Source organism: Xyrauchen texanus, chromosome 40, assembly GCF_025860055.1.
Source record: "Xyrauchen texanus isolate HMW12.3.18 chromosome 40, RBS_HiC_50CHRs, whole genome shotgun sequence".
Lineage (NCBI taxonomy): Eukaryota > Metazoa > Chordata > Actinopteri > Cypriniformes > Catostomidae > Xyrauchen > Xyrauchen texanus.
In genome coordinates, this window is record NC_068315.1 from 33,315,224 (window position 1) to 33,327,752 (window position 12,529).

Sequence of the window (12,529 nt, forward strand, 5' to 3'; positions counted from 1 at the left end):
TGATCTGGCAAGTAAGATGCTGCGTTAATATACTGTTATGAGAAAGATATTAGACCTATTTGTTGATTGTCGCAGAAATTCCAAAAACAGAATGTCCTGTCGCTCGCTGTGTGTCGTGGCTGATTAGGACAAAAACTTTGATTAACATGCAAAAGATTTTATAAAAGACATTTTATAGCATGTCGTGGCATCACATCACTTCTGTTTGGGACACCGTGTTAGACATACATACTGTACAATCCCCAGTTCAGCAGATTTAGACATGAGGAGCTGGGGAGGAGGCAGCATTCAATGAGAAACTTTTAAAGCGCACTGCAGTGAAACCAGCTACCTGCAAATTACTGTGCAATTTAAAGGCTACACAAAGAGTATGCAAGTTGATTAGCTAACAAATTACATGCCAAAGGTCATCTCATCTTGCACAATGGATTATGCTAGCCAACTGTTTCATCAGATTACATTTCAAAGAAACTATTAGGTTGGGCCATGGGCGGCTGCATGATATAATGTAGGCACAGAAATTTGCCTATTACAATCTTATATCTAGGGGTTTCTGGGGGTATGCTCCCCTGGGAGAATTTCTTTGCAAAAACACCACCAAAGCATTCAATTCTGGGGACTTTGAGAGAAGCATTTTTTTTTTGAGTATGAGTAGCATTCATGTAACTATTTGCTAAAGCATTTTTTCCAGTAACTGTTCAGAAAAAACACGCTCTCACACAAAAAAAAACAAAATACACAACAATAAATATAGAGCAGAACGCAGGTGGCTCAAGATGCATTTTTCCCAGTTGAAGTTCTTTTTAACTTGACATGGCATCTAAAAATGCATTGCTCCTGTGAGAGATGCTAAAAACACAGTGAAACATGACACAGTTGTCAAAAGACATTCATTTAGCGAACGATTACATGGAAAAGGACAAAAGTGGACACAAAAACATGTTCGGTTTGAACAGCCCCTTGTTCACATGACACAGCACTAGCTTAAGTTTCTCAAAGTTACCTCTTGAAAAGACAGCCTTTTGTTTCAGTTGATTGTAGGTACATTTCCACTGTATCCAGCACTTTTTGATCTCCGTGTTCGTAAATAGCCTGATACTTTTTACTGTGTGAGATAGTGCTCTGAACTACTGAAATACGAAATGATTCAGACCGTTTTGCAAGCCTGTTTGGCCAATTCACTGAAAAGAACAGACACAAAATAATGTTTCATTTGCAATCGCTAGTTCTTTTAAACAGCCAAAAGAAAGACTGGAGACATGACATTATTGCTGAAATATTCTGAGAGGGCCTGTTTCTCAGGAGCGCTCATGGTATGCAGTACGTACAGCTACAAGCGCCACTGGGTTGAGCCACAAATTGTGTGAGCCAATTAGATAAAAGATTACATGTTTAAATGACTTAATATATTAATGAAAATGTGTTTCCTTACATTTTTTTTAATAATATATTAACCATTTTATAAAAGAAATATGGCAATCAAGGCAGTGCTGTATTGTAAATATTGTCACTGTTATATTCGCTGTGCATTGTGCCTACTAACACCCAAGCTGAGGCTAGGTTCATAATATAGCCCTGTAGTGCTTAATTACAGGTACTGTGATAAAGAAAAAACACAAGGGCCAACAAGTCAAATAATTAATAGAGAACAATTTTATTCATTTCCTTAAAGATTCTTTATACACAATTGGAGCGGTGTACAACTGGTGAAGAAAGGTACATTACAATACCAAGAATAAGAAATAAAGCCAGAGAGAGGGAAAGACAGGATAAGCATATAAAGTGAAAGGAAGAAATACTGGGCAAGTCCATATTATGGAGCCTTTGGATGGACTCAGTCAAATTGGCCAAAGGAAAGGAGGGAGAGCTTGATGGGTCCTTTGGGACAGTAACAATTAGAATACCCAGAAGTCCTGTCTGATGTTTGGCCAAATGTTACATTATATACAGGCAATAGTATCAATAAAAAAATAGTCGTAATAATACAACTAAGGAATTCTTTTCAGAATACTACAAATGACCAGAGGATCTCAATCACATTTCCTTTAGTTTCTTTCCATAACATGAGAAAAGGTCACATTTACATTTATCATGCATGTTATTTTACAGCACCAAAATGAAAATGTTCGGCCAATGGATTTTAGACATATGACCACTATTCTGCTTTACAAACATTAAAAACAAAATGTGACTGTTTCAAGGGAAAGTGAAAAGAATTATATAAATGTACAACATGTGTCAATAAACAATTAGAATGTTTTAAAAACCCTGTGAAATCAAACTGGGAACTTTGTGTCCCATAATTAACCATGGTGTTCTACCACTGTTGTAGAAATACTGCATCATTGACTTTCTATACACGATACTCTCAAAAGACAAATGAAACATTTTGCGGCGTCTGATCATTATAGATCCCCTTAGAGGACAAGGAGGGAATTTATTTTCTGAAATAGTTTTGTGTTCTCTTACGGAAAAGTTAAAATTAACTTTTCCACATAATAATTTGTTTCCTTACAAGAGTTTGCGTTCCCTTGCAATAATTTACAATACGTTATTTCCCCTCAAAACTGTTCATTACCTCACTATAGTTTGTGTTCCCTAGTTTCCGTTCTATAACAATTTGCATGAGTCACAAAAACTTCTGCTTTTTGATCACAAAATTCCTGGTTTTGTGTTCACTCATGATAGTTTGCATTCTCTCACAATAATTTTTGTGTTCCCTTGCAGTAGCTTTATCCAACCCTTTTGAAAATGTACTTTGATTGTACTACTGTAACCATAGTTCAACTTTGATATTTGTTGTAAAACCATAGTAACCACAAAATAACCTATGGTTTTATTACAGTAAACATATTTTCACCACATATTCAGGGTCCAAAACATGTCAAAATAATTTTGTACAAATATCCAAAAATCATGTAAAACAATGTACATTTACTTGAGGAGTGACACTGCACAAAATGTTCAAATTTTTTCACTATAATAAATAATATTTCAGTATAGCAAAAAAAAAAAAAAAAAATCTGCCAGTACAGCAAAATAAAATACACTTATATTTAAGATACATTCTCCTAAAACAAGTATAAACTGCTTTTGTAATGTTATGTTCTTATTTGAATTAATTGACATATTTCACTGGAAAATAAGACAAAATACTCATTAAGAATGCAGTGTATTTCTTTCTGAATTTAACTTCATAAGTTATGAAGAATTTTGACCTGTAAATCAGTGTAGTTCATTTAAAGGTATTTTTAAAAGATGCTTTCATCCCCATATCTTTATTTTTAGTAAGCACGTTTAATACTCTCAAATATCCAATGAAACATTCTAAAAACAATAGATTTGTCGAATATTAAAATAATCGTAATTTGCAGCCCTAGTGGACACTTTCCAGCATGAATACATGTCAAAAGATCAGTAATCACACTCTGGAAAGTGTGTCAACTCCTGCTGCTGTCTCATCGACAGGGACAGTAGTAATAGATGTATTTCCTAATGATTGTGCAGTTCATTTGTTCAAATAACACAGGGTTTGTACGAAGTACTGGGCTTGGCTAAATTGTCCAATAAAAAAGTCCCTTCCATTCGGTCCAAGATTGATCATTTGAAAAGTGATAAACACAATACTGATGGCCTGAGAGTATTGATAAATTGTAACCAATAATATTTATATTAACCTTAAAGAAAAAGTTATATTCACATTATACATCATGTTAGATATGGTATCTAAGAGGCCTTCATTATGCCATGTATACTGAAACATGAATATGACAGGTGCTTGATATGAAATGAAAAGTGTTTAAAGAAGTCCTTGAATCTGGTGTTCATAAAAGAGTGGGAACCCTGTTTAAAACCATACTTGTACCACACATTTACTATGGTTTTACTTTAGTAACCATGTATTTTTGCAGAATCATTATTACCATAATTTTGGTTTTCCAGTTTTATTACTATGTTTTTACTACAAAAGTCATGGTTAACATGTAGTAAAACCATTTAAAATCTTCGTATGGGATGAATGAATCTGTTGTTAGGGAACCCAACATCAATGAGATGGAATGCAAAAATATTTCAGAAAATAAATTGGCAGCCCATCACTGCTCTGGCTACCCTTTCTTCCCCTCCCCCAAATTCTCCCTCTCTACCACTTTTAGCCTTTCTAAATGGCTATATTTAACCTCCAGGCTGGTCATGCTTACACTCTTGTTCTGCAACACACACACAGACATACATAAAGTGCACAAGTGGCAATCTGGAACAAAGAAAAGTCAGGCAGTCAAACGGTATGGTTTTGGCTCAAGTGGTAATACATCTAGAATCTGTGAAGGTGCGTATTCCCTTTAAAGTGATAAAAAAGGCAGAGAAACATTCTGGCACTAGAAAGTGAGAGTTTGTGTTGATGTGAATGGCAAGAGAGATAGATGTTACTATGTTTCATATTAATTTGAATTCATGTCCCTGACATACTCACATAAATACAAACAATGAACTTAAATGAGTAATAAGAAGGTTAAAAATGCAAGGCATAGAGTGTAAGAACTGTAGCGTACGGAGAAGGCTCACCAGTATTAGAATCACTGCTAAGGATATAAGCTGTATTAATGTATCAGGTTAATATAGTTAAGTGTATGGAGTGGGCATGGAAAAGTGTGTAAATGTACTGCACTGATGCACAACAAGCTCAAATTGCACGCACACACACACTCTCTCTCTCTCTCTCAAGTCCTTCTTTATCCTTTTTCCATTACCTTCAGTGCAAAAATTATTCTGATCTTTTCGTAGCAAAGGCAATCTTGGTGAAAAAACAACAATCAAATAATCAGAAAATCTAAATAAAATTTTCACCAAAATAAACACTTGATGTGACTGTGGTTACATTTTTGCAAAATTATATTACACAGTTCGTGCGGATACACGTATACCGGCAGTTGCGAGGTGAAATGTGTTGGGTGCAAAAAGCAAGTAAAATATTCTCCCAAAGAGACGAAACACCTAACTACCTCCCTATCCTAAACCTGATAGTGTCAGAAAAAGCTAAATGTAAGAGGAAAATGTAGAGGGTTTTTAAGTTTAAATCTCTATTGAGCTTAAACCAACAAAGCCAACCTCTCTACTCAAAATCTAAAAAAAGTGTCATAAAAAGCAAATGTAAGGTGAAAATCGCAATTGCTGAAGCTTACTTTCTCTTCAGACTCGTACCCATCGCAATTGCATCACTCTATCAGTTGAGCTACCGCCCAATTTAAATTTTAGCGCACTCAAACAAGCTTGTAAATATAATAGTTTATGTAATGCAAATGCAAAAATTTATTTAGATGTCATAAGATAGCACTGTGTAAGGAACAGGGCAAAACAAAGATGTTTTTTTTTTACTTAAAATCTGCCATTTTACTCATGATTTGTGTGAGGCAATAAAAGTCATTGTAGCATCTCTAGTGTTCATTTTACCAGAAAACTGCCATGATACAAACAATGAAGCACATACAAATTATTTTGCAAAAATGTAAGTGTAGTTACATGATTCTAGACCAGGCTGAAAATAAAGCACAAAGTGATCAGATATGTATTAAGCCTCAGGAAATGAAACGCATGCAAATTAAAGCAGCAGCAGAAAAAGAAACTATGCTACATCATCCCAGTCAAAAGGAAAAGTTGATGCTGTCTTCTCATTTCACTCTTTACTTCCCGTCATAAATAAGGATCAAGCTAGCCTTGTATATTCAGAGGGCAACGACTTGCTCTAAAGTGAACTTATAGTATCGCCCACCACAGTGATTAGCAAAGAAATTCTGTAAACTTTCACCTTTTGCGTTTCACAGAAGAAAGTCATATGGGTTTGGAACACCATGAGTGTGAATAAATAAATTTTCATGTTTGCCTGAACAATGATTAGAATTTTCATATCAACTATAGAAATTAACTGATTCAATTTAAAGCATCTCATGAAAATGGACCAGCTTGATATGCACTATGCTATAACAACAAAACATCAAATTTCTCATAGGGCTAGTGGGTAAATCTCATAATCATCAACACTGCTCTCTGCTGGTAGTTGCTGGTATTGCAACCTAGTGAGGTACCTGCCACACGTCTCAGAAACGGAGCAGACAGCTTACTCTTAACCCCTCCTGAGTACTGAATCAGCACCCTTATGGTGAAACACTCAATCTACTTCTATCATTCAAATACATAAACACTTCAGGGCATTTAAATCTTTCACTTCACTTCTGTAGAAGGATATGAATGGAGATACTGATTACGTCTATGCAGATTTTAATCAGCACACATGGTGGAATTGGTGCATTTCATTGGACCAATTTTAGAGAGAACTATGTTGATAAAGTCCTGAAGAAAGGCTCATGTATTCTAATTAACTGATTCTATTGAAGGCAATGCTCAGTGAATGCAAACATCAATTAAGTTTCAACTACAGTATGGTGGCATTTCCTTAGAATTGGACCAAATGACAACCCTTTGTGTACAATAAAAAATAAAGTAAAAAGAATAGGTAAACACAACAAAATTGCAAACTTCAGGCCCAGGATACATGCAGAAAGCCACTGCGGTTGAGTTCTGGCTCAGTTCAGCTCTCTCATGCCCATAAGGGAAGAATATCAGAGGAGGGGTTGGGGTTCTGAGACTGGTTCCTCCTAGTCAAGTTTCACTCCAGGCTTCTCTGTATTGAGCAGGTGAAGGCTGTCGTCTATGAGAAAACTATAAAAAAAAAAAAAAAAGAAAAAAGAAAGAAAATGTAGGGCAACATGGTTTACAAGCATTCCCCTTCCAGTTAAAATCCATACAAATACAGCAGGGTTCTAAAAATAATAATATAAAATATGTTGAATGTATACATTTAAAGTGTTCGCCAAAAATGACAATTCTTTTATCATTTACTCACCTTCATGCCATCCCAGATGTGTATGACTTTAAGATTTTTAGAAGAAAATCTCAGCTCTATAGGTACATACAATGCAAAAGTGAATGGTGATCAGACATTTGTAGCTCCAAAAATCACATAAAGGAAACCTAAAAGTAATTCATATGACTCTACAAGAAGGTGTGTTTAAGAAACAGAACAATATTTAAGTCCTTTTTACTAAAAATCTCCACTTTAACATTCACTTTCAGATGTGCAGGTGAAACTAAACAGGCACCACAGGTGACTTTCAGATGCGAAAGTGAATGTGGAGATTGAGTAAAAAAATGTGTTAAATTTTAATCTGTTTCTGACCCACACCTATTGCTTCTGAATTTATGGATTTAACCACTGGAGTCTTATGGATTTCTTCCATATTTCTTTTATGTGATTTTTGATGCTACAAAGGTCTGATCACCATTTTAAAATAGGACCTACAGAGCTGAGATATTTATTTAAAAATCTTTGTTTGTGTTCAGCTGAAGAAAGAAAGTCATAAACATCTGGGATGGTATAAGGGCAAATAATTTATTATAGAATTTGTGTGAACTACCCCTTTAAGAAGTGCTTTAGCTTTAATTCCCCTGCCTGGTTGAACTTACCAAAAAAAGTTAAGAACACTTCAAATTTCTAAAATAAAAAGGATTTAGCAGAAAGGATCTATCAATGGCAAGTCTGTATACCTAAAACAAAAAACCTAAAACAAAAAAATCTGTATTCCTAAAAAAAATGTACTTTCCTGTAAAACCAAAAATGTTCCAAAAATCTCTGTTCTGGAAACCAAAACTTAACGTTATTCAGAATATTCTGGGAACTAAAATTGTTAGTTGGGAAGCAGCGAACTATAGAAAAAAAAAAATAAATAAATTGGTGAGCACTGAGCACTGGCCAAAAGAGCTGCAAAAAGACATGACGTGTTAATGCTGCTTTTGCATTTGTTCAACCCAACGCCAAAGCAACAGTTTGACAGCAGCTCTAATCTGCTCTTAAAGTCACAGTTTTAAGTGAAAAGCAATATTTATTTTCCTTTGCACTGCATTTAAGCAAGACCTAAGCAAGAGCAAAACATCTTTAAAATAGAATTAGCTCCCAAAAGCCGGAAAAGGTCGAATTAAGTAGTTTCTAAAAAAGTTATAGTTTCTTTGCCTCCGCCTTAAAAATAAAGTACTCTAAAGAGCAAACAGCAGTGGTGGAAAAGCAGCATAAACTGTATAGGAGCAGCATAAACACATGTTGAGCTTACACAAAAACAGCATTTCTACTGTGCAGAACTGTGACTCTATATAGAAAAAAAGGGATTATTGGGTTACTAGAGCCTTAAATTATAAAAAGAAAAAAATGGGAATGGACCATTGAGAACTATTACAAAATCACTAAGTCTTATGCAAGCCTGTGAATATGGGCACTGAAATGAAAATGCATTACTCGCTGCAAATGCATGATGTGTGAAACAGGCCTTACAGGGTGGACAACATTTTTAGGGAAGCTACTATAAACTGTAGCTTGTCAGGCTACAAGCTACTCATAATCATCAGATGGGCTGGTTTGAGTATTTCTGGGATTTTCACACACAACAGTATCTAGAATTGACTCTGAATGGTGCCAGAAACAAAAACTTCCAGTGAGAGGCAGTTCAATGGACAGAAACGTCTTGTTGATGAGATAGCTCAACAGAGAATGGCCAGACTGGTTCGAACTGACAAAGTCTAAGGTAACTCAGGTTGGCGCTGTGTTGGCGGCACAAAGGGGACTTACACAATATTAGGCAGGTGGATTTAATGTTGTGGCTGACAGCATAACCCCAAAACGTTTTTTTGCAATGAATGAATCTGTCAAATTTTTGTTAAAGATACTGAAAAGGGGTTCCTTGCAAATACTGAGGTCATGTGACTTTGTACTGTATATAAACTCAGGCGTTAGCTTGCAATCTTCATCTAAAAGTAACATGGCAGCATTTTTCTTAAAGGCAGCTTACCTAGAGGCAAATGTACCTATTTTTTCAATGTTATTTTCAAGATTTCGAAAAGCAGTCAAATTTAAAATAAAAGCAATATCTTGAAGGAAAAATAAAACCAGAAAATACATGAGTTTAGATAACAGTATCAATTTATATTGTATGTCAAAAGCAGTAATGAACAGAAGCATATAACAAAACATTTTGTTACAAAAAAAGATGCAGGGAGTTCTGTGCACAACCCTAATTTTTTTTATAATTCATGTGAGAGAAAAAAAACAAACATTGTAAACGAAGCGATTAACTCAAATCAATCGTAATTCTGCCACATAAGAGAAAAGGGACAGTTTTGGAGAGTGTTTGTGTATGATAACAGCCTCAACTCATTCAAAACTGTGGGCACAATAAAATATGATCAAACATAAATGAATATAAAACAGCGATGTAGCATTCTGTCAGGGTATACTGCTACTGGTTAGAAAAGTAGCTTGTTACTGGAAAAGCTACTGTCACATTACTGAAAAATGTTGTTAAGTTAGTAGTGTCGCTACAGTTATTCGCCAATACAAGCAGGTGTACCTGTAAAAGAGGAAGTGGACGGGTACAGTGCTGAGGTGCCAGACCGCATGAGCGTCCAGAACCCAGAAGAGTGGAGGGAAATCCATCAGCTCCAGTAGAGCAAGACCATGAAGCAAGAGCACCACCATACCACACTTCCACCAGTACGGCAAGATCCTCCGGTTCTGCCAACACCAGCACAGCCACCACAACAGGTTTATCATACCTTTAGACACAACAAGAGCAGAGGGACAAACTGAGAAGACGTCTGAGAAAAAACAGTCAACAGTTTAGACACACGACTTCGTTTCTCTTTTTTTTTTAAAGTCATTTTTATAAGTGCTATTCACAATACACATATTTTCGAAGCAGCTTTACAGAAAATTATGCTGTAATGTCTTAAGTTTTGATCTATTGATCTAAAGGTTTAAGCTTATGCCTTGGTTGAGAGAATGCCCAGAGCTGCTGGGGTAGCTACTTTGAAGGAGCACAAACACAAGAGTGTGCTGATTTGTTTGACGTTTTTGTGTTTTTTTTTTGTTTTTGTTTTGATGATTTTAATATTATAAACTGTGAAAAAAGGAAACATTTGTAGCTTTGTCATTGAACTGATAGTGTATATAATTCCACATTTTAGCACCCTCTTTTCTTCATTAATTTGCCCTACAACCTTATTTGTATGGTGCTTAGTAGATAGTTTGCTTATCAAACAAAGTATTGTTGACACAATGTGTCTTTGTAATTAACTAGTAAATTTAAAATGTGTTTAAAAATGTGTAGATGGCAATGGTATGACAGGTTCAGAAACCGGTCTAATATTTACATAACACTACGTGTGTTTACATGTTTTACAGGAGTGGTTATACAATAAAATGTGGATAACAATAAAAACCATCTGCAGAGAGAGCAGGTGAGTTACTAGAACACACAACAACAATCTAGCAAAGAACATGAAACAAGGAAGGGTTTAAGTAGGCAGACAATCAACGGAGAACAGGCGCTGTCATCACGCAATTAGTGGCATGATCATTGTTCCCATGGGAATAATCAGTGTTCCCATGGAAACGCCAATCACGCATGCCGGCAGCACCTGACACACATGAGGGAGAGACAACCAAAACAATCTGACAAGGGGACCTGGGTAGCTCAGCGAGTAAAAATGCTGACTACCACCCTTGGAGTAATGAGTTTGAATACAGAGCGTGCTGAGTGACTCCAGCCAGGTCTCCCAAGCAACCAAATTGGCCCAGTTGCTAGGGAGGGTAGAGTCACATGGGGTAACCTCCTCGTGGTCGCTATAATGTGGTTCACTTTCGGTGGGGTGCATGGTAAGTTGTGCGTGAATGCCACAGAGAATGGCGTTAAGCCTCCACACGCGTCTCCGTGGTAACGCGCTCAACAAGCCACGTGATGAGATGCAGATGCCTGCATCTAAGACGCGGAGGCAACTGATATTCATCCTCCACCATCCGGATTGAGGCGAGTCACTATGCCACTACGAGGACTTAGAGCACAATGGGAATTGGGCATTCCTAATTGAGGAGAAAACGAAAGAAAAAAAAAACCCTGGCAAACTCACTGGGACAGTGACAATTTTAAGAGTTTAAATGCAAATCAATAAATCAACTTTGCAAGAGACCAGCATTTACATGATATTTTGAAATGATCAGGTTAGTTATCCAGTAGCCTGAAAAAGCCTAGGTAAAGTCAGTCAGTAAAAAAAAAAAAAAAAGTCGTTTCTAAGGCAGTTTAAGTTATTACATTTTGATGAAGGATTACAAAAGACTAAATCTGGAAGAACATCCACTGACGAATTGTGCACGATAACACCAGGAACGTGTATTAAAGTAAATTGATAAGAATATAATGATAATGCTACAAGATGCTACAATGTTTACAAGATAATGCTTGTAAACACAATATTTTTTACACAGTACAGTATGTGGATAGCTAACACATCATGTGTCCATGAATCAAGATTTCCGGTTAAACTGAATATGAATGTATAAGAGAAATTGTACTTTATATTTTAGGTGCTGTGACTGGTCACAATTTTTCTTTAGCATTACACCTTCTCTACTTCATAGTCCTGCTGTGTGACAAATTAACTTTTTAAAGTACAAATATTCCATGTAATCTATACGTTAATATGGTCATAAAAACAGAGGGTTATACAGGTAACCCAGGTTCTGTGAATCAAGCCACAGTCTGGTTCAGCCTCACCGAGGGTGAACTGTCAAGAGACACATAGCAAATTAATCACACCCCTGTGTGCAATCAACCTCTCTAAATACAGATGCAAGCAGGGCAGGACTGGGAAGAGAAATCGGCCCGGGAATTTACATAGCAACTGGCCCAAAAGTTGAGCGGGGGGTGGGGTGTGGGGGTGATTGCTGTCCTTTTCTGCATATCGCGGCACCATTTTGTGGTCCATTCTGCATAAAGCGGCAGATAATTTTAGCTTATCGCGGCCCATTCGGCCCATTTCTCAGCTGACCCACCAGCCCGCTCAGTTCTCCCGATGGCCAGTACGCCCTTGATCAGCCCCAAAGTGTGTCGGCCCACCAGGAAAATGCCAGGTATGCCAGATTACCAGTCCAGCAATGGATGCAAGTCAGCCATTTTTTCGTTTGCCGACTAGCAACATGCTTTTATCTGAGTGACAATGCTGTGTGGCAGTGTGGGTCAGCAGTGAAGAAAAAAAATTGTGGAGCAATAAGTCCAGTATCACAAATAAACCACAAGGAGTCTGACAAATTAAGAAAAAATAGGGCCTGAAATTTAAATTCCTGATTATACTGCTCTTATTAATTTACACACTTTAGGGGGAGTGGGAGATAAAACTGGTAACATTAAAACATCTGAAATGTTTAAAAAAATCTAACAGGGGTGATACTTTTCTCAATTCTTCTATAGATCAGATGGAACAGAAATCAACTTTTCCATTAAGCAGCAATATTTTTTTACCTTTACGAGGGATTTTTTCCTAATCTTATAAAATGACTTTTATCATCCTTTTTTCAAATACTTTAATTTAAACAATTAACCATTTTATTTTCAATAATTACAAAATTGCCTGATCCCTACATTACATAATGTGC

The 12,529-nt window shown here is 36.4% G+C and overlaps 1 protein-coding gene across 1 annotated transcript in view; it reads right to left on the minus strand.

Moving 5' to 3' along the window:
- Positions 1-1,657: 1,657 nt before the first annotated feature.
- The window catches only part of pgap3 (post-GPI attachment to proteins phospholipase 3), a 40,268-nt gene continuing 29,396 nt past the window's right edge, over positions 1,658-12,529 (minus strand). The window contains exons 7-8 of the mRNA XM_052113084.1: positions 9,450-9,654; positions 1,658-6,714 (exon numbers count right to left, since the gene is read on the minus strand). Coding sequence (XP_051969044.1) covers positions 6,651-6,714; positions 9,450-9,654 — 269 coding nt within the window. The 3' untranslated portion in view covers positions 1,658-6,650. The remainder of the gene's footprint in view (positions 6,715-9,449; positions 9,655-12,529) is intronic.